This window comes from Phyllostomus hastatus, unplaced genomic scaffold (assembly GCF_019186645.2).
Source record: "Phyllostomus hastatus isolate PE091 unplaced genomic scaffold, TTU_PhHast_1.1 phas_contig_209, whole genome shotgun sequence".
Taxonomy (NCBI): Eukaryota; Metazoa; Chordata; class Mammalia; order Chiroptera; family Phyllostomidae; genus Phyllostomus; species Phyllostomus hastatus.
In genome coordinates this window covers 5,368,308-5,387,345 of record NW_025333735.1, presented here as the reverse complement: position 1 = coordinate 5,387,345, position 19,038 = coordinate 5,368,308, and the positions used below count along the sequence as shown (strand labels likewise).

Sequence of the window (19,038 nt, the reverse complement as noted above, 5' to 3'; positions counted from 1 at the left end):
TAAAAATATTTTCCGTAAAGATTTTATTTATTTACCTTTTTTCAGAGAGAAGGGAAAGGAGAGAGACAGAGAGTGAGAGGAACATCAATGTGTGAGAAACACAGAGATCGGCTGCCTCTCACATACCCCCAGCTGGGGACCTGGCCCACAACCCAGGCATGTGCCCTGACTGGGAATAGAACTGGCCACAGTTCAGTTTGCAAGCCAGTGCTCATTTCAATGAGCCACACAAGCCAGGGCAAAATATTTTGAGTTCCTCCTTGGGTATGGGATACTGTACTATGCCTGTCACATAAATTATTCCTATTTCCCATAGTACTGTTACTAAAACAGGCACAGAGAGGTGAATAGATTTGCTGACAGTCACCCAGCCAGAAAGATATTAAGTTGAATATCTTTCACCTAATATCAAGTGGAATTAGAATTGAGTACTGGAAATTCCAATGTACTTTCTCTTTTTGAAAATAAACTATTTTTATATGGATATAACCTGGGCTAAGATTTTTGTTTCTTTTTAAAAAAATTTTATGGGCAGTGACCATGGCTGTCCCTGCATCTGTCTCTTGCTTCAACAGGGTTTGGACAGAACGGACCCAGAGACACCCCTCTTCCAGCCTCTACCACCCTCCAGCCTTTTTTATAGTCCCACCTTCAGAACCATCTCAGCCATCCTAAGCCTTGAGACCAACCAACACTCTTTTTTTACCTTAGCTCCTCATTGCCAAACAACCATAAGCTCCCAGATTTGTTGGAATTATTCCACCCAGGAGGAGGCTCCTGTCAACCCCCTGGTCAACCTGCATCTGAGGCCTCCTATACCTACTTCCCTGGGCCTTTATTTACACCATCATGATGCGGTCCTGGAGGGCAGGGGCCACCTCTTCCAGGAGTTGGCTGAGAAGAAGCACGAGGGAGCCCAGGGTCTCTTGGAGCTGCAAAACCAGCCAGCACATGGGACATGCAGGAGCTGTTCCATGATGAGTGGTGTGGGACTCGGGGTGCCACGGAAGATCCCTTGGTCCTGGAGAGGAACATGAACCAGGCCCTTTGGGATCTACATGTCCTGGGTTCTGCCTGCACAGGCCCTCATCTCTGTGACTTCCTGGAGAACCACTTCCTGGATGAGAAAGTGAAACTCATCAAGAAGATGGGTGACCACCAGACTAAACTCTGCATGCTGGCCTGGCCACAGGCTGCCCTGGGCGAGTGTCTCTTCCAAAGGCTCACCCTTCAGCACCAAGAAGAGTCTTGGAGCACAGAGGCCTTGGTGCCCCCTACATTCCCCTGGTGTCTGACTTTTTCATGAGGCCATCCCCAAAACATCTAGGCAGCAATTTAATCACCCTAGAGCCCATTCCTACGCATTGGATCAAATGGAAACAATAAAGCTTTTTGCAGAAAAAATGCTTTAAAAAATAATAAAAATTTTACTTCATAAGTACCTGCCTAAGCAACTTCTGAACACTTTTGCAAATCAATTAAATGATTATAACTGAATCTATTTGTTTCCAAAAGGTTAATCTTTCAGGAATCATTAAGTGACTCAGAGATACTAAAAACTGTTTTAATCACATCCTGAAGGAAATTATCATTTCTTCTATACATCTAGAATGAAGTAGAATAATTATTGTAATAATTTAAGTTAAACATAAAATAAATTTACTTTTTAGCACTCATCTTCTTCAGAAGAATATGTTCTTTTGTAATGAATTATGTAAATTATTGCTTCTACATTACTAGCAACCAAAGTTTCACTTTAAAAACTAGCTATGAAACTTCTGAATGAAGTAATGGTAAGTGCAAATGCATAGTTAAAGCCAGTCTGATTTCTTTGAGCACCTGGGCAAGGTAGTTAGTGCAGGGAGGCCTTTGGGATTCCAGTTGCATTAGTTTATCTTTGGAAGGTGTTCTTAAGGGGCTGGCACATAGAGATATGTATACCCAAACACAATGTTCCATTGTAGAGTAGGCTATTTTCCTCTTGAATTTGTTTTTCTCTGAATGAGCAATTGAAGTAAATAATGACTTGGTAAACTGGCACATTTATGAAATATTTATTTCATTAAATTTTAGCAAATATGCTGAAAACTGTGACATAATGTACTCATTGTAATGCATGCATACATAGTTTAGTTTACCTCTGAAATCTTTCTACAAAGTTCATCTTTAGTCTGATACTGTACTACAATACTATAATATTTGGGTAAATACCTAGGACTTATAACCATAAACATAGGATAATTATAGATGTATGTAAATAGAGGGTAATGACAGATGAAGTACTGTTTGTAAAAGTTTAGTAATAAGAATATCTATCATCCTGGCTGGCGTAGCTCAGTGGATTGAGCTCGGGCTGTGAACCAAAGCATTGCAGGTTCGATTCCCAGTCTGGGCACATGCCTGGGTTGCAGGCCACAGCCCCCAGAAACCACACATTGATGTTTCTCTCTCTCTCTCTTTCTCCCTCCCTTCCCTCTCTAAAAATAAGTAAATAAAATCTTTAAAAAAAAGAATATGTATCATTTGAGAGGTTAATGTGTGTTAGCTTCTCCACAGACTATAACTAAGCAAAAGTTTCCTTTCATTCTTTGTGAAATCCTCTGTTAATTGTTCTGGGAAGTCATTGATTGCCTGTTTTTGAGTCAAAATATAAAAGGCTAGACAGATGGCTTAATGTCACAAAGTTGTTGGCTCATATAACTGGATTTTTATTACTAAGTTTCAGATGGAAAGAGAAGAGCTGTGAATAATAAATATAAAGCAAAACCATGTATATTAGATCAGACTATTCTCCAATATTAAAAATATGGTATTGAAAGTTTTGAGTGAAAGATTTGTTAGCATGGGCAGATCAGATCTGAACATGCCTGAATAAATCTAGTCCCCAGTTATAAAGAGAGTGAGATACAAGGGCAGGTTGTGCATAGCCTTGAGAAAGTCACCAACTAACCCATTGCCCATGTTAAATAAAGTACAGAAGAATTCTGAACATTGAGTTACTGTGGAAAATATTCTCTAAGTTTGTTATAGGGAAATAGTCAGAGTGATATAAACAAATATTTATGTTTAAAATAGTCTTTATTTTTATAAATGTACTAATATTTGTAATGAAATAATAAATGATCATTAAAATTATATCAAAGTGTATTCACTTCTGTGTATCCCCCAAAATATAAATAAAATGTTATAAAAACATCTTTATATCACTATGATTATTTTCCTGTTAATAAGCTTTGGAAAAGCACTTTTCATAATACTCTGATGCTTGAAATATTTCTATATAAGCTTTAATGTTGTTAATTGGTTAAAAGTGTCAATAGGTCATACACAACAAAAAAACAACACAAAAAAGAAACTTTCCCCCTCTAAATGCATTTCTTTGATCCTCCATCTGTCTTCTTACAACATATATTAAGGTACGTGAGGTGGAAGGATGAGCACATTGGATTGGCTATATTATACAATATAGCCAATTTTTTTTCTCTAACTTAATTCACATTTTTCCAGTCTTTATTTGGTGAATTATCGTTGCATTTCCTTAAATAAGAATAAAGCAAAAAGTAACAGCAAGGAAGAGAATGCAATTGTATGCATTTGCTTTTAGAAATTCTAAATTTTCCATCTCTGTTTTTTGCAAGGAAACTGATGTAGTAAATGTATGTTTTTTTCATTACCCTATTTGAAGACATTTTGATCTGTCTCCTGAAATTTTCCAAAAATATTAAATTTCTTATGCTTCATCTAGTATATTCTAACATAATTTTCTCAGCACCTGAGGATGATTGTTTTTTCTTTCTTTCGCTCCTTCGTTAAAGACCATTCTGTTTAGCTTCCACATGAAATTATTTGACATCTTTTTTTTTCCCAATCATGGCACTTCATACAATTTGTAACCCTTGATCTTTTCCCCTTGACTTCCTCTTAAGTTATCTCCCAGTTGAACTTGTGAGTCAGTCACTAGTGTAAGGGAAGTAGAATGAATGCAGGGAAGAGTTGCTTTCCTGGTAAGGAGCAGGCCTGTGAAAGCTCTCAGGACTTCCTCCCCAACCCTTAGGCTTTTTCAGTGACTGGAATTGCACAGGCAGTGGAAACAGATGCTGTCTGATCTACATTTTTTTGGCTCAGGATAAAGCGAGCAAAGGCTAAGAGAGTCATGCTGTTTTGCCAACTGACATACACACTTCAACTTTCCAAAATATATTTGGGAAAAAGAGCAAATTATCAAGCTTGGTGGTGCTATGGAAGCCACCGTTCCCTTTGGTTAGGGGAGCAGAGAGAATGGAAAATAAAAAGCCAGCTAGATGACCAGTTTACAGTTAGCAGACAGCTAATCTTTACCATGTCCTGCCACTGCTTTTTAAATTCCATTTCTGTGAACTTTAAATCTGTGTGCAAAACACATTTCCAAAGAGTCCTTTGTTGCTATTGCTGCCCTTCATGGTAATGGAAGAGTTTCCTGAGAATCAGCACAGGTGGCCAGAAAAATCCAAGTTTTATTCTGAGTTCTGTCTTTGATACTTCTGTGTCCTTGAATGAATCATTCTTAACTTCCGAGTCTCAGTTTCTCCACACACATAACCAGTATATTATTGTACTATGACTCATGCTACTAATCTCATATCAGTGACAACTGAATGTTTGTGTATGACTTTACAATGGAGAATACCTAATTAATTAAGATTCCTCTGTGGCTGATAAGCTTTCCCATTAAATACACGATAGACATGATTGGCTAATAGCTGTCAAATGTTGTATTAGTAAGCTGGTAATGACAGCAATTAAAAGTTATTTGGTTTTGAAGATGTTTCCAAATAAACCTAGCAAAGGTCCTGAGACTGTAGGATATAATCTGTTGAAAGATGTCGAGAGAATAAGAAACAGTGTCCCTCAGGATACAAGCTCTGACATCACTCTTCACCAGGCCCTTGGTTCACCAAGCTACAGACAGAATCAGGAGAGTGAAGATTTTTTTTTTTTTAAATTTACAAGCCTTGCTCCAGCTCTTCAGCTCCATCTACTGCAGCGCCTTAATAGTTAACAAGATTTCTAGTTTGTTAGTTTATATTGTTCATTAGATTTCACATATAAGAGAAATCATATTGACTGGCTTATTTCACTTAGCATGATGTGTTATAGAATTGTACCCCTGAAATCTATATAGTTTTATTAATCAACTTCACCCCAATAAATTCAATAAAAATTAAAAAACAAATAGTTGAGATTTGAAAAAGTAGTATTTAGACCAGGGATAACTAACTGGCTGGCTCCTCATGGGATGAAACAAGCTAAAAGGCACATGTTATTGTAAGAAGATTTGTTTCTGTTTTTTTTTTGCTTGGTTATGTTATGAGATGTGAGAGCAAATGCTCTGAATATCTGACTCTGTTTCCCTGGCTTTACTGACATATTAGGATAGGGGTGTCAAACTCATTTCAACCACATCAGCATCGTGGTTGCCTTCAAAGGGCCAAATGTAATTTTAGGACTGTATAAATATACTGATAACTGCTCCTTAACTAGGGGCAAGGAGGTCTACATTTGGCCCTTTGAAGACAACCATGAGGCTGGTGTGGCCCCCCTGTGAAAATGAGTTTGACACCCCTGCCTTAGGGGCTTACCAGCTGTCCTGTCAGTTTCAGGTCTGCAATTCCCAGCTTGAAGGAAGGGCCAGCAAGCAGTGAGGAAAGCCACATGTGGAACAAAGTCAAGGTGGCAAGATTACCTGTGTTCCATCTGAGAAAAAAGAGATGAGAAGAGCAGTAGTGGGGATAGGAGTTTTAGTTAGGTGAGTTTAGAAAATGTATTTGCAAAAGAGTTTCTTAGGTTGTTTAATCAACTGAAAAACTCTCAACCTCTATGAAAACATCATCATATTTAATTTTCTACTACCCTTTGAAATTAGGTTTAATTTGTGGTAAGAAGAATGGGATTTGAATATAAAAACACAACCCCTTCATCCTTTCTCCTGTTGCATTGTTCCAGAAGACAGTATCTATGTGATATTCCAAACAAATGGCCTTTGTTAAATTGAATGTGAAACTTACGGTGATTAGGGAATTCTAATAAAAAACAGGACTGATATTCATATCTTTATTGTTTAACTCTTTGTTTTTCCTTGAAATGCCCTTGGAAATGTAATCTTTCATTGAATTGAAAATAAGAAACAGTCTGTTTATAGCTAAGTGACACAAATTGTCAAGATCTAGAATAAAAAAACATTCTTTTTTCAATTATAATTTGTATTTAGTTTTTAAAGATTTTACTTATTTATTTTTAGAGATAAGGGAAGGGAGGGAGAAAGAAAGAGGGACAGAAACATCAATGTGTGGTTACCTCTTGTGCACCCCCAGCTAGTGACCTAGCCCACAACCCAGGCGTGTGCCCTGACCTGGAATCGAAGTGGTGGCCCTTTGGTTTGCAAGCTGGCACTCGATCCACTGAGCCACACCAGCTAGGCAAAAGGACCTTTCTTATTAGACAAAGTTATCATGGTAACAAAGATATTATTAACAATCAACAGTTTTCAAATCAATTTGTTATACTTCCCTAATAACAATTTTGTAAAATATAGTGTCAGGTGGAGCCAATTTAAATGAGAGGTTTCCATTGTAGCTCTCTATTCTCAAGCTGAAAAAAAACCCCAAACTTATAGAGAAAGCTCAACTTGGGTTAAAAATTAGTCCCCAAGAAAAGTATTTGAATTAGTTTTTCTTATAATTTATATTTTAAAATATATTGTATTTTGCAATTATTATTCACAAGCAAGCTCAAGAAACTCACTAATAATTCTAATAATATCCCACAGATGCAATTAAAACTGCTTAGGTAATAGGGTGACTATTAAAGTTTCCTTTGGAGGAATAGCAGGTGCCCAGAAGTGAGGGTGATTGTTGAGTATATGAAAAATTTAATTTGGCTAATTAGTGACCTGGATTTGACTGGCAGTTATTTAGGTTATGAGAGTCCTGTAGTTTCTATATGAGTCTTTTTAAAAGGAAAAGCATGTAATTTAAGAACTATTAAAAGAAGGTTCACTCAGACAGAAAAATATAAGGATATCGTTGTGCCTTTGACAGTGCCCTGGCCGAGGCTTCTTATTCCATCTGCATGCTTGAGGCAATAAACTCTCCCAGCCAGCCTCTTACCTCTCACATTTTTCATTCAATGACTTCCAGGAACATGACAGGAAATGCCCTCTTTACTGAATTGAGAACCTTAGCACTTTACCCAAAATGTGTAAGATTAATTAAAGTCCAGGATTTGAAGACAACAAATAGAATGTCAAATTGTGAGAGCTGGAGAAATCTACCTCTACAGGCCAACTCATTTTCCTGGGAATGAAGGTTGCTGGGAGCATGTGGAAGGGAGTTCTGTGAAAGAACCTGAACAATAATGAAAATCAATGACAACAACCACAAAGAAAACTCATTAAGTGTCCTATAGAGCTTCTGTGAGTATTCCAGAGCTTCTTGGCTCACTCCTTCAGAGTGTCTGAAGCCTCATGCTAAAGATACTCTTTGTCAGGGAAACTTCTTTTTGATTTAATGGGTAGCATGGTGGCAGAACAACTAGAGTTCTATATCTGCTTAATTTGCCTACCAGTAGGGTGCTGATTGTGGATATCCAAGCTTGAAGGGAGAATAGGAGGTACCTAAGAGAAGGACAATATTATTACACACTAACTGGAAGCTCCTCAAACTTTTAGAACCCAGCAGAACAGCCTGGTGTCCCTGAGGCAACCATGAAATCAATGGAAAACAAGAGCCTTGCAGCATCTGAACAATGTGGAAAAAAACAACAACAACCTGTTGAACATTTGGTTCTTTGCACAGCATTATTATGCAGGAAATTTGGAAGGAGATAACATCGTGTAGTAATATTTGTCTGTGTACTGTCAATATCCAGTAGGTTTTATATGTTATTATCAGTGTGTAAGAAGGTGTGAAGATTCTCTGGGTGGTGGTCACACAGAATTCCTCTGGGATCTTTAATAAGAAACACTCATAAGTAGTCATTTCCATTTTTTAGAAAAATAATTTATCTTAATAGAACACAAAAACTCCGATTGGAATGTATATAACATCATAGCTACTTTATTTAACATGAAATGGATGGCTTTCTCAAAAGCCATCATACAATTCAAAAACATATTTTTGAGCATGTATGCTTACAGCTCTCCATTTGTATTTAAAAGCGGGCTTTTATCAGACAGCTATGGAGCTGGTTAGGGACCACTGTGTTTGCACTTACCTAGCAAATAGAAATAGAAATAAAACACTTTACGTCTATTTGGTTTCCCCTACAGAGTTTCACATGTTTGGCCACACATTTGACGTGTGAAACACAAGCATTGTACCTAAGAGGAAAGCCTTTTTTTTTCTTTTGTACAGAATTTGTTCAAACTTGTCTCTGCACAGCTGTATGTATTGTAGATGAATACAGCTTCTTTCATGAAATCCCATAAGGTGTTTCTGCGATGAGCAACACTCATTTAACAAGTGCACTCTGCCATGCAGGCAGGACCTGCCAGGAGCAACAGCATGCCTGAAACGGAAATATTGTTTAATGAATATTTATTGATTATGAATATTCATTGACTTAACTTCTTTATGGCCGGCCTCAGGCTTTGTAACGTATGTGGCAGTAAAGTGGTTAAGTCAAGTTTCCAATCCATTCTTGAAGCCCTCTGAGGCTCAGATAACTACAAAAATTACCAAGACTATACAAGTTTTCTTCTGGAATGGAAACAACTCTTGAAATATTCAGATGTGCCTTCTATTTGGCATCAAAGTCTTTGGTTTTTGGATCATGGTAAGAAGTGACCTGACTCTTTATTTCAGATTTTTCAGTACAATCTCTCCAGAAGAATGCTTTAGTCATTAGCTCACTGTGTTATTTCATTTTCTCAATCCTCATGCTTAACTCTACTAAGCCTGGGTACCTTCCTGTTTGGCATGGATTACTGAACCAGCTCACTTTTCCAGGTCTGTCTGGAAGCAAGCTTGACATCCTCCAACCTATTTAGGGAGGACGTAAGAGCATGATTTGTTAAAAAAACACCCCTTTTAATATGTAATTCCCCTGCTTGACACCCATCAGAGAGTTTTCATTGCCTTTAGCATCAAATCCTTGTCCTCACATTGGATCTGGGCTTTGCTCTTTTTAGCATTATTTCTCACCAGTTCCTACTCTGAATTTAGCTGCCAGGTACAGCGAACAGTTACTCATGGTAACCCTTTCCTGTAAGCCAATTTATTTTTTGGCCTAAGATTTATTTTTGGCCTAGGAATCTGCTTTCCTTATCCCTAACTCTTTAATCTTGTTTAACTCCTGCTTATCTTTTGGATATTGCATGCTTCATTTCCCTTGGAACCCTTTCTGGATCTTTAAAGACTGGCATGGATATCTATTCTCTGTGCTCTCATATCATCCAGGTTTACTCCTATTTTAGGACTCACCACACTGCACTGAACTTTTCTCCTTAGCTTTCTCCACACATTTTACAGTCTCCTTGTAAATTAGAATGCCATCATGTCCACCAACAAAAATCCAGCACCCAGATCAGTATCTAAACACATAGTCTGCATCTCATGCGTGGGTACATTGGCTAAAGTAAATTGAAACAGCATGTGTGGTTTTGCCAGAAGCCTTCTCTAGAGGGCTTGCCCTACCTAGGGTGATGCTAGGCTGTTTAGATTGACTACAGGAAGCATTGATCAAAACATGATTTTACATCTAAGGTGAGGTCTGTAGAAAATCAAAAGCAGTAACACAGCTCTATTCCACGATAAGTAGAACTTTAGTTATCAATGACAATAACAACAACACACCTCGATTACTTATAGCAAAAGAGACATGTTTATTAAAAGAATATAGAGGTAGCTCATCAAAAATACTAGAAGGCATATATTGGCCCTCAGTCTGGAAAAAATTTGGAGCTATAATATAAAATTGGAACCATAAACTAGAAAGGACTCTGTGCATCTCATATTTGCCTCCCTTTGCATTTCTGTTGCAGACTGCTCCCTCTGCTTCTCAGACCACCTGGTAGATGCCTGAGTTAATATCATCCCATTCAAAACACAAGTCCAGACTGCATGAACATTTCTTATACTCAATTTCTATGGAAAATGTAATTGCTCTAATTCAGGGGCAAATATAAGCAAGGTTATCAGGGCCTTATTTCAGAAGGTAGATGGATCATTGAGGGAGTTCATTGTGAGTTGAGAAATCAATCTAAAGATGTCATTTCTAAGAATAATATTGCCTAATTTAGTAACATAAAAACCACTTACCACCTTTTCCTCCAAGATTAGCATTGTGAATACAAAGAATATTTTTCTTGTTTGGTTCTACTGGGAAAATTCTCTACACTAATTCTAATAACATCTCACTTATAATTTTAAAACTACAGAAAATATCATTAGCTTTTCCTACTATTAGTGAGGCCATCTCGGTTTGATGTTTGGACCCAAGCAATCCCGACCTACTTCTCTCACTAGGGCTAGGGACTAGTCTGTCAGGATTTGTTTTCATAGTCAAGAGACCCACAACCTGGTGGTTTTTTCCCATAAGATGTAAGTTGCCTCTTGACATCATCATAATGCTATTTGACTGGTTATCTGGTTGGATTTGATTTTTTATTTAGGGTTGATTTCTCAGGTATCATGTTCCTTTCAGCAGATTTAAATGTGGACAGTTTTTCTAACCATGGAAGCAAAGATATTATTCTAAATCTATTAGTTGCCACCTTTTGAACCTTTGTTCTCTGTGTCCTGTTTGCTGTGTCACAACTTCAACTGTAGCTGCAGAGAATCTGTAACTGAAATTTTAAAGGAAAAAAAATGATACTTTTTCTATAAGAAATATGCCATCTTCAGCCTTGGTTTCTTTCCTGTGATTGAGCTCTGAATTTACTAAGATCCCCAATGATCCCTACCCCTACACAGGTTTCATCTATCATCTTAAGGGCCTGGAAAGGAGCTACAGTGGAACTTCCTGTCAGTCTGCCCAGAACTGGAGGCTCCACTGTGTTCACCACAGTGAATTCCTTCATGAATTCTTTAGTTCCCCACCTCCCTGTGTGAGACAGTACAATGCCTTTGTGAACAGACTTTCTGATTTAGTAGAATCAAATCATTCCTGTGTTACTGAACCAAATAGCAAATGTAAGAATTGCCTTACTAACTGCATTAGAGACATAGATCCTTTCCGTTCCTGTCTGAAAACTTCTGCCGCAGGCTCCCTTGTGCAACGCTGACCCCATTTTCAGTTGTTTATAGTTCCCCTGCGGAGATGGGCCTCAGTGTTTAATGTTTAACAAATGTCTACAACAAGGGAGTCCAGCTACGACATTTTCTCTAATCAGAATGATGTAATAGCCTACTTCTAAAGTGGCATTTCCTTTCCAGGATGGTCTGCTTCTGCTTGCTGTGACTCTGCTAAGACTGGGCATCTTCATGGATCAGGGCCTTTCACGAGTGTCTGAAACTATAGGGCTTTATGTACTGAAGGGCTTTCATGAGAAAAAGGAAGGGGACTTTACTTGGTAAATCTAGAGTTTGGAACTAGAGCCAATGAGTAAAAGTTATTAGATGGCAAGTTTAAATTCATAAAAGAAAAATTGAGTAATAAATTAGGTGTGTCTAACAAGAGAATGGACCTGGCTCCCTTTTTCTGTGCCTGATCAAGATGGATGAAGAATAGATAGAGGGAAAGTGGGGATTACCAAATTCATCACTAGGATTAGGCTAGAATGCTTTTAAATCTCCTTGTTGTTTTAGGATAGTAATAAATTTATCTTAAGACTTTTCTTTTTCCTTGTCTTCTTCCCTTCCCTCTTTTTGCTTTCCTCCTTCCCTCCTTCCTTTCTTCCCTTTCCTCTTTTCTTCCTTCTTCCTTGTTTTATAAATGAATTTAATTGTTTGAAATTAAGTTATACTCAAAGGTAGTATAGTTGCCCTCAAGATTAGCAGAGAGAGTTATGGTTGAAGCTCTTTCTTTTTTCCCCTTGCTTTCTCAAAAAGTCAAAATAAGCTTTGAAAAAGGATGCTTCTGTTCTCAGAATATTTCAGTTTCAAGATTTTACTTGATTTGAACATGGCCAATGGAACAAAGCACATCAGTCTTTGAACTCCTGGGCTGTCAAAACATCTTTCACAACACCATTGCTGAGGTTGACGTCAGTTCTCATCACCTCATCACAGCTGAAAGTGTGAGCAATTACCTTTAAGGTCTTTCATGGTCTAGGAAGCACGTGCCCACAAGCGTAGCCATGCTTTTCCTCATACAAATTGAGATGAGCAAATGATTTTCTAAGCTTCCTACTAAGTGCTAGTAACAAACCTGCTACTATTTTAGAAGTCGGCCTTCTACCAAATTAGTGAAAATTCAGAAAATACTCTGCTTTCTGCTTTTTCTGCCAGTGTGTTTTGCTTTTTGCTGCTCAGCCTCCGCTCATAGTTCAGGCCACTTAATCAAAGTGCTTATTGTGAATTCCCCAGGACAGCACAACAGTGCCCCAGCATTGGAAAGTTGACCTTTCTGGACCAAGACTCCTGGGTAATTTATCTGAGAGAAATCTATGACTTCAGGGATAATACTTTATTTGTAGGATAGTAGAGTAGTGGTGATCAAACAGTGTTAAATAAATATCCTTTGATATTTACTTATGTTTGTGTTTTTCTCCCTGAAAAAGAGTAAATACATTTTGTTTGCCAAACACTATGTTGATCTATAGAACCAAACAACTTGGAAGAAACAGTCCCTTTACAGTGCATTTTGCCAACCTGGAACGTTGGAGAGCAGAGTTATGGCCATCTATTTTGTTTATATTCCACCATTTCTAGCTCCACGTTAAAATACATCCAACAAGTATTTCATCAATATTTTCATGATCCTTTTTATGACATTAATAATCACTTTGTAGTTACTGTAATATATCAACCTTCTCTTTGGGGAAAACAAACAAATAAACAAACAAACAAATAAGCCCACAGCTTATGATCTGTATCTGCAAATTTCAATTTACCAATCTCTATTGCAAATCTCACAGGCATCTTTATACTTAACATATGTGAAATTGAACTCCTGACCTCCTCAAATCTGCCACTTTTCTACATTTCTTCATCCCAGTGAATGGCACTTGTTATCTTTTTACATTTTTTTAATAACCCTGAACTTTTATGCACAACATTTTATATCATTTATAAGTGTATGTATATTTATAGGGTTATTTTTTAGTCCTAGCATAGGTTATAAATTCTATGAGGGCACTAGCCTGGAACACAGTAGGCTATCAATGAAAGTTTGTTTAATAAATAGTGTAAATAGAAAGTCACTCCATAATTTATTAACTATTTATTAATTAACAGTCATTATCTATGACTCATACATCTTTTGAACTTGTAAAATTGTAATTTAACAAAAAGGAACTGATCTCTGCAACACATCCTTAATAAACATAGAAACTCATTGCAGGATATTACAGCCATTCTTTAAAAAAAAATTAACAACTAGAAGAATTCCAATAACTTCCACTTGTTCTGTCCAAATAGGCAATAATCTCTAGGGTTATGTGGTAATTCTTTGAGATACCAATCCTATCCATTCTGTTTTTTATTGGAATTCATGGAATTCTGGCTTTAAATAAAAAAGAAAACATATGGATGACAAAATTACCTTCATCTGACCACAAGAATCTGGTTACAGAGGTTCCACCAGAGCAGCCAAATAATGACAATAGCAGAATCAAAAATAGCAACTAATATTTATTGAGTATTTTCTGTGTGAGGCATTATAGAAAATTATTTGGACTTTATTTAGGCTCTTCATACATATTCTCCATAGTAAGAGTGATATGGGTCACATGAGCTGTTTCATGTAGAAGGACACTGAGGCTGGAGATTGAAGTAATTGTTGCAGAGTTACAGGGCTAATACGTGATAGAGCCTTAATTTAAAACTAGAGGATCTTCCTCATGAGTTAGTTCGTACTGGTACACTCCCTCTCAGTTATGGAATACAATGTCTGTCCAGAAAAAGTCCAGCCACTGTTAATATAATGAGAACGGTTTGTATGACATCGATGTAATCTGGCAGCCGGGGAGAGTGGACTGGAATGTGCATGTGTGAACAATGACAACATCACTGTACTAGTCACTACAGGCAGTAGATGCCCTGGAGTGAGCATGTGTACTGTGTGGCCATTTCGTTCAAAATAACTGAGCGAGTAGAGGAACAAATCTGCATCAAATTTTGCATTAAGCTCACACGTTCCTCTGCAGAACCTACCTGAATGATTCAGAAGCCTTTCGGGGATGATGCAATGAGTGCATCATAAATTAAAGGGTGGCACAAATGCTTCAAAGTCTCAGCAAGATCAAGACCATGTTAACTGTTTTTTTGATTGGGAAGGTGTTGTCCATCATGAGTACACCCCTCCAGGCCAAACAATTAATAAGGAGTACTACCTCAATGTTCTTCATCAGTTGAGAGATGCAATATAATAAAAATGGTCACAGCTATTGGCAATTGGTGATTGGCAATGCCAATAACAATATACCCATTCATGCATCACATCTGGTGCAGAGATTTTTTGCAAAACATCATTGCTCGGGTGGCTCAGCCCCCCTACAATCCAGATATTGTGCCCTGCAATGTCTGGCTTTTCCCAAAACTAAAATCACCTTTGAGAGGGAAGAGATTTCAGATAATTGATGAGATTCAGGAATATACAACTGGGCAGGTGATGGTGATTCCAACAAAGGTTTTGCAATGTTTTCAACAGTGAAAGAGATGCTGGGAGAACTGCTTAAGGTCCCAAGGTACCTACTTTGAAGGGGACTGAGGTTGTTGTCCTATGTACAATGTTTTGTGTATCTGGTATCTTTTCAAACAAATGTCTCTATTTTTCATAGTATGTGCCTGGATACTTTCAGGATAAATCTGATATTATCCACTTGCCTCTATTTGCACATTAATAACTAAAAATGCTAGATTGTCTCCAAGGAACTGTTTGCAGCCCCATTAAAAGGCCCAATACCCAGCTTTGCCATTCCTGGTGAAACCTTGCCTCTTACTATAGAACTCTCCACTTTGAAAACCACTGAGATCTCATAGGATGTGACCTGGGCAATGTCCTCCTTATAGCTGAAAAGGAAGGATTTGCTATGGAAAAGAGAAAATATTGGGAAAGGAAGAATGAGGACATGGGAAATAAAGAGAAAGAGTAGAGCAAGAAAAAAGAGTATTTTCTCAGAAAGATGGATATAAATGTAAATTTGAAAAACAATTAATCATTTTTCATATATTTATTTTCAGTGCCTCAAAAGAAGAGGTAGAGTATCTTGATGGTATGGTAGAAACACAAAGAGAGAGCTGAAGACATTAGTGAAGAATTTGAAATTAATCACCTAGGGGACAAGTTTAGATATGAAGGGAAGTGAAGGCTGGAGCTGGTAGATAATGGAATCACGGTGAAAATCAAATACTGAGGAAGTATACTTTTCCAAAGTTTATGCTTGGGTAAGAGGCTATTTCATTTCTTTGGATCAAGAATTACTTTGATAAAGAATCCAATGCAAAAATGATTCTATGATTCTATGATTATAGAATCATAATCCCAGGAAATAAAACAAATAGTTTTTGTATTGTGGTTAGGCTCATTCATTGGCTTTTCATATATATATGAAAATCCATTGTATACAATAAGAAAAATATTTCTTATATATTTCTTAAAATATTTCTTATATATTTCTTACAAAAAAGCAAATACATTTAAAATACTAACATCATATATAACATATTTTTACTTATATGTGTGTGTGTGTATATATATAAATCCCTTTGGAATGTATAGCATGTGTGGGTATCTAGTCAATATATTTTAACTGCAAGTGTATCTTAAAATATTTTCACTGTGAAGTAATCCTCATAGACAAGACATGTAATGGCTCAACATGTGTCATAATATCTTAAAATAGTCTCCTAATGTTGGCCATTTAGATTATTTACAATTTTTACCATTATAAGCAACATCGTGTTCAAGTACATAAATCTCAAGTACATTGCCCGTTATTCTCTGAGAACAGATTTCTAGAAGTAGAATCACTAGTTCAAAAGGTAGAACACTTTTAAGACTATATATTGCTAAATCACTTTCAGAAAAGCTATATTAATTCTTATCTTCTCATTTGTGAATTCTCATACCAGCATACTCTCAGAAGCAATCAATTTTATTATTTTAATTTTTGTAAGTTAAAAAGCAACTACTTTTTGTTTTAATATACATAATGTTGGCTATTATAGAGGGTAAATCTATTTTTATGTTTATTGATCATTCATGATTCTTTGACTTGTCCATGTACTTTACCAATGTTTTCATAGGAAGGTTTGAAATTTTACTGACTGCAAGTGTGATTTACACACTAAGAATATACATACCTTGTCATGTTTGTTGCAAATAGTTTTTTTCCTGTTGTTAATTGTTTCTAATTATATATTATATATTATATACTATATATATTATAGATATAACAATGCTCTCACCTTGGACTTCTAAGTACTTTCTGGGATGAGTTGTCTTTCTTCTTGGATTCCATATCTCTTGCACTCTGTTTTGCTATTAGTAGTTTCCTGTTGCTATTGTAAGAAATTACTATAAAGCCAGAGACTTAAAATAACACGACATATTATATTATAGTTTTGGAGGTTAGAACTCCAAGCTGGGTCAGCAGGACTGTGTTCCTTCTGGAGGCTGTAAGGACAATCTGTTTCCTTGCCTTTTCCAGCTTTTACTAGCCTCCTCTTTAATCTCCAAAACCCCTCCTCTCTCCTGCTTCCCTCCTGCAAGCTTGTGATTGAATTGGGCCCTCCTGGGTAATCTTGCATCCCAAGGTCCTTAACTTAATCATGCCTGCAAAAATCCCTCTCCGTGTAAGGTTAAGAGAGTTAGAGGTTTCCGGAATTAACGCGTAGACATCTTTGGGAGACAGGAGTTATTCTGTCTAGGATAGTTATGTTTTATTTTATGTTAACTTCTAGTTTTCTACATATCTTAAGAAAACTTCTTAAACAAATATGCATAGACCATAAATTTTCATACTGTGTATCTGAAAAATGTCTATAATCTACAATGTTTGTATTGAGATGCAATGCATTTCAAAGAACTGAATTCCATTTCAATTTTATGGGGTTTGAATTCTGATTCTGCCTTTTACTGGTTGTGTGCCTTTGAGCAAGTTAATGAACCTTTTTTTCCTCTTCATTTTCTTTTTCTGTAATTTGGGTATTAATAGCATTGACTCATAGAATTGTTAAAGATTAAATGAATCATTCAAATTGTGCCTGTGGCTTAATAAATGCTAGCTCTTAGCATCTTTAAACTTGTTAATAAGCCAGGCTGAACATTATTGTCTGTCAGAATTTTGAATCCATTTTTTTATACATAGTCTTTCAGGATCTATCACTTCTGTGGAGAACTGCATTGCCATTTTGACCCATGTTCAAGTTATGTTCCATCACATGAAAGGTTTAAACTTCTGCCTTTATATTTACTGTTCTGAAACTTCAAACTGCCTGACTATAAGTGGATCATTTTTTAAATTAATTTAGTAGAATATTATTCATGTAAGTTTTGGGTTTCTTATTAGTTCTCAGAAATTCTCTTTTCTTTTCCCCTGCCTTATGAACTTTCTAGATTCTTATTTGTTTAATGTTGGCCCTTTGGGATCAATCCTCTATGTCTCTTTTCTGTCAGATTTTTCAGCATTAATTTTATTTCTAAGATTTAGAAAAAAATCAACTTGAATTTTTCCAGAGAACATTTTAATGTTAATATCTCATTATTCTATGACCTTTTTTTCCATTGAATTTGGAGGGTTCTTAATTTGGGTTCTCCGAGGAGAAGATGCCAGGGTGGGAACAGACATACAAGAGATTTTTGGGGAAACACCCATGAAGAAAAAAGGGGAAGAAGGCACACAAGGTAGGACACATCTTCAGAGGATGAGGCAGGTCTGAACACTGTGATGAAGAAGGAGAAGGAAAGAGGGCAGGAGAAGCAGTCTTAGGTGGCCATGTAGTTCTAAGAAAACTTTGGCCATCCAGTGAGAAGTTCTTGAGCAAAATATACACTTTAAAAGACTTTGAATCTCATAGGATCAAGTTTACATTCCCCCCAAACTCCACTGTATTTATTAGGTGGGAGCAGCCTGTGGATAGTGAGGCATTAGTGGGAACACGATGGATCTACCCACGCAGCAGCTGAGGAGAGCAGCTGAGGAGAGCAGCTGGTTACACTTCCTGCAATAGGTGATCTGAGCAGTACTTTTCATTGTCACCGTAGTCCTTCCTAGGTGTCTCATAGACTCATAGGATGGAAAGCAGGTCCTCTGTTGCTCCTGTGGGACTTGCTTCCCCAGGGGAAACAGAAGACGGGGCTGTGAGAGACACTGTAGCATCCGTGTACAGGTGGTCTCAGGGCTACAACTGTACTCATCCTCTTCCTCTTCCACTATCCATTCTAAATGGCCCTCACTGTCATCTGTCTTCAAGAGGTCTCAGTGGCTTACCTCACAGTGGGACCCAAACCTGTAGTCCTGTGAGTCTGAGGTGTAGATCACTGTTTTAGTTTGTGCTACTATAGCATGATCATAGACTGAGTGGCTTACAAAACAAATATTTACTTCTCACAGTTCTGGAGGCTGGAGGTCAGAGATCAGGGTGTTAGCATGGCTGGGTTCTGGTGAGGGTCCTCCTCCAGGTTGCAGGTAGCTGACTTCTCCTTGTGTCTTCCCATTGTGGAAAGAAAGCTGGCTCTCTGGTCTCTTCTTACAAGGACACTCAGTCCCATTTATGAAGGTTCTATCCCCATGATATAATTACTTCCTAAAGGATCCACCTCCTGATACCATCCCATTAAGGATTAGATTTAAGTTTTAATATGCAGTATTTATCTTTTTTTATGGGCTAGGCAGTCTCTCTAATGTTGTCATTTTGATGTCCTGTTGAATCTGGTAGAAACTTAAGGAAGCATTTT

At 37.2% G+C, this 19,038-nt stretch overlaps 1 protein-coding gene across 1 annotated transcript; it reads left to right on the top strand.

The window, feature by feature from the left end:
* The first annotated feature begins 527 nt into the window (after nt 1-527).
* Nucleotides 528-1,306, top strand: LOC123816403 (ferritin light chain-like). Its single transcript, XM_045835320.1, is given in 2 exon segments — nt 528-948; nt 951-1,306. Coding segments are annotated over 2 exon segments (777 nt in total).
* Nucleotides 1,307-19,038: the final 17,732 nt, after the last annotated feature.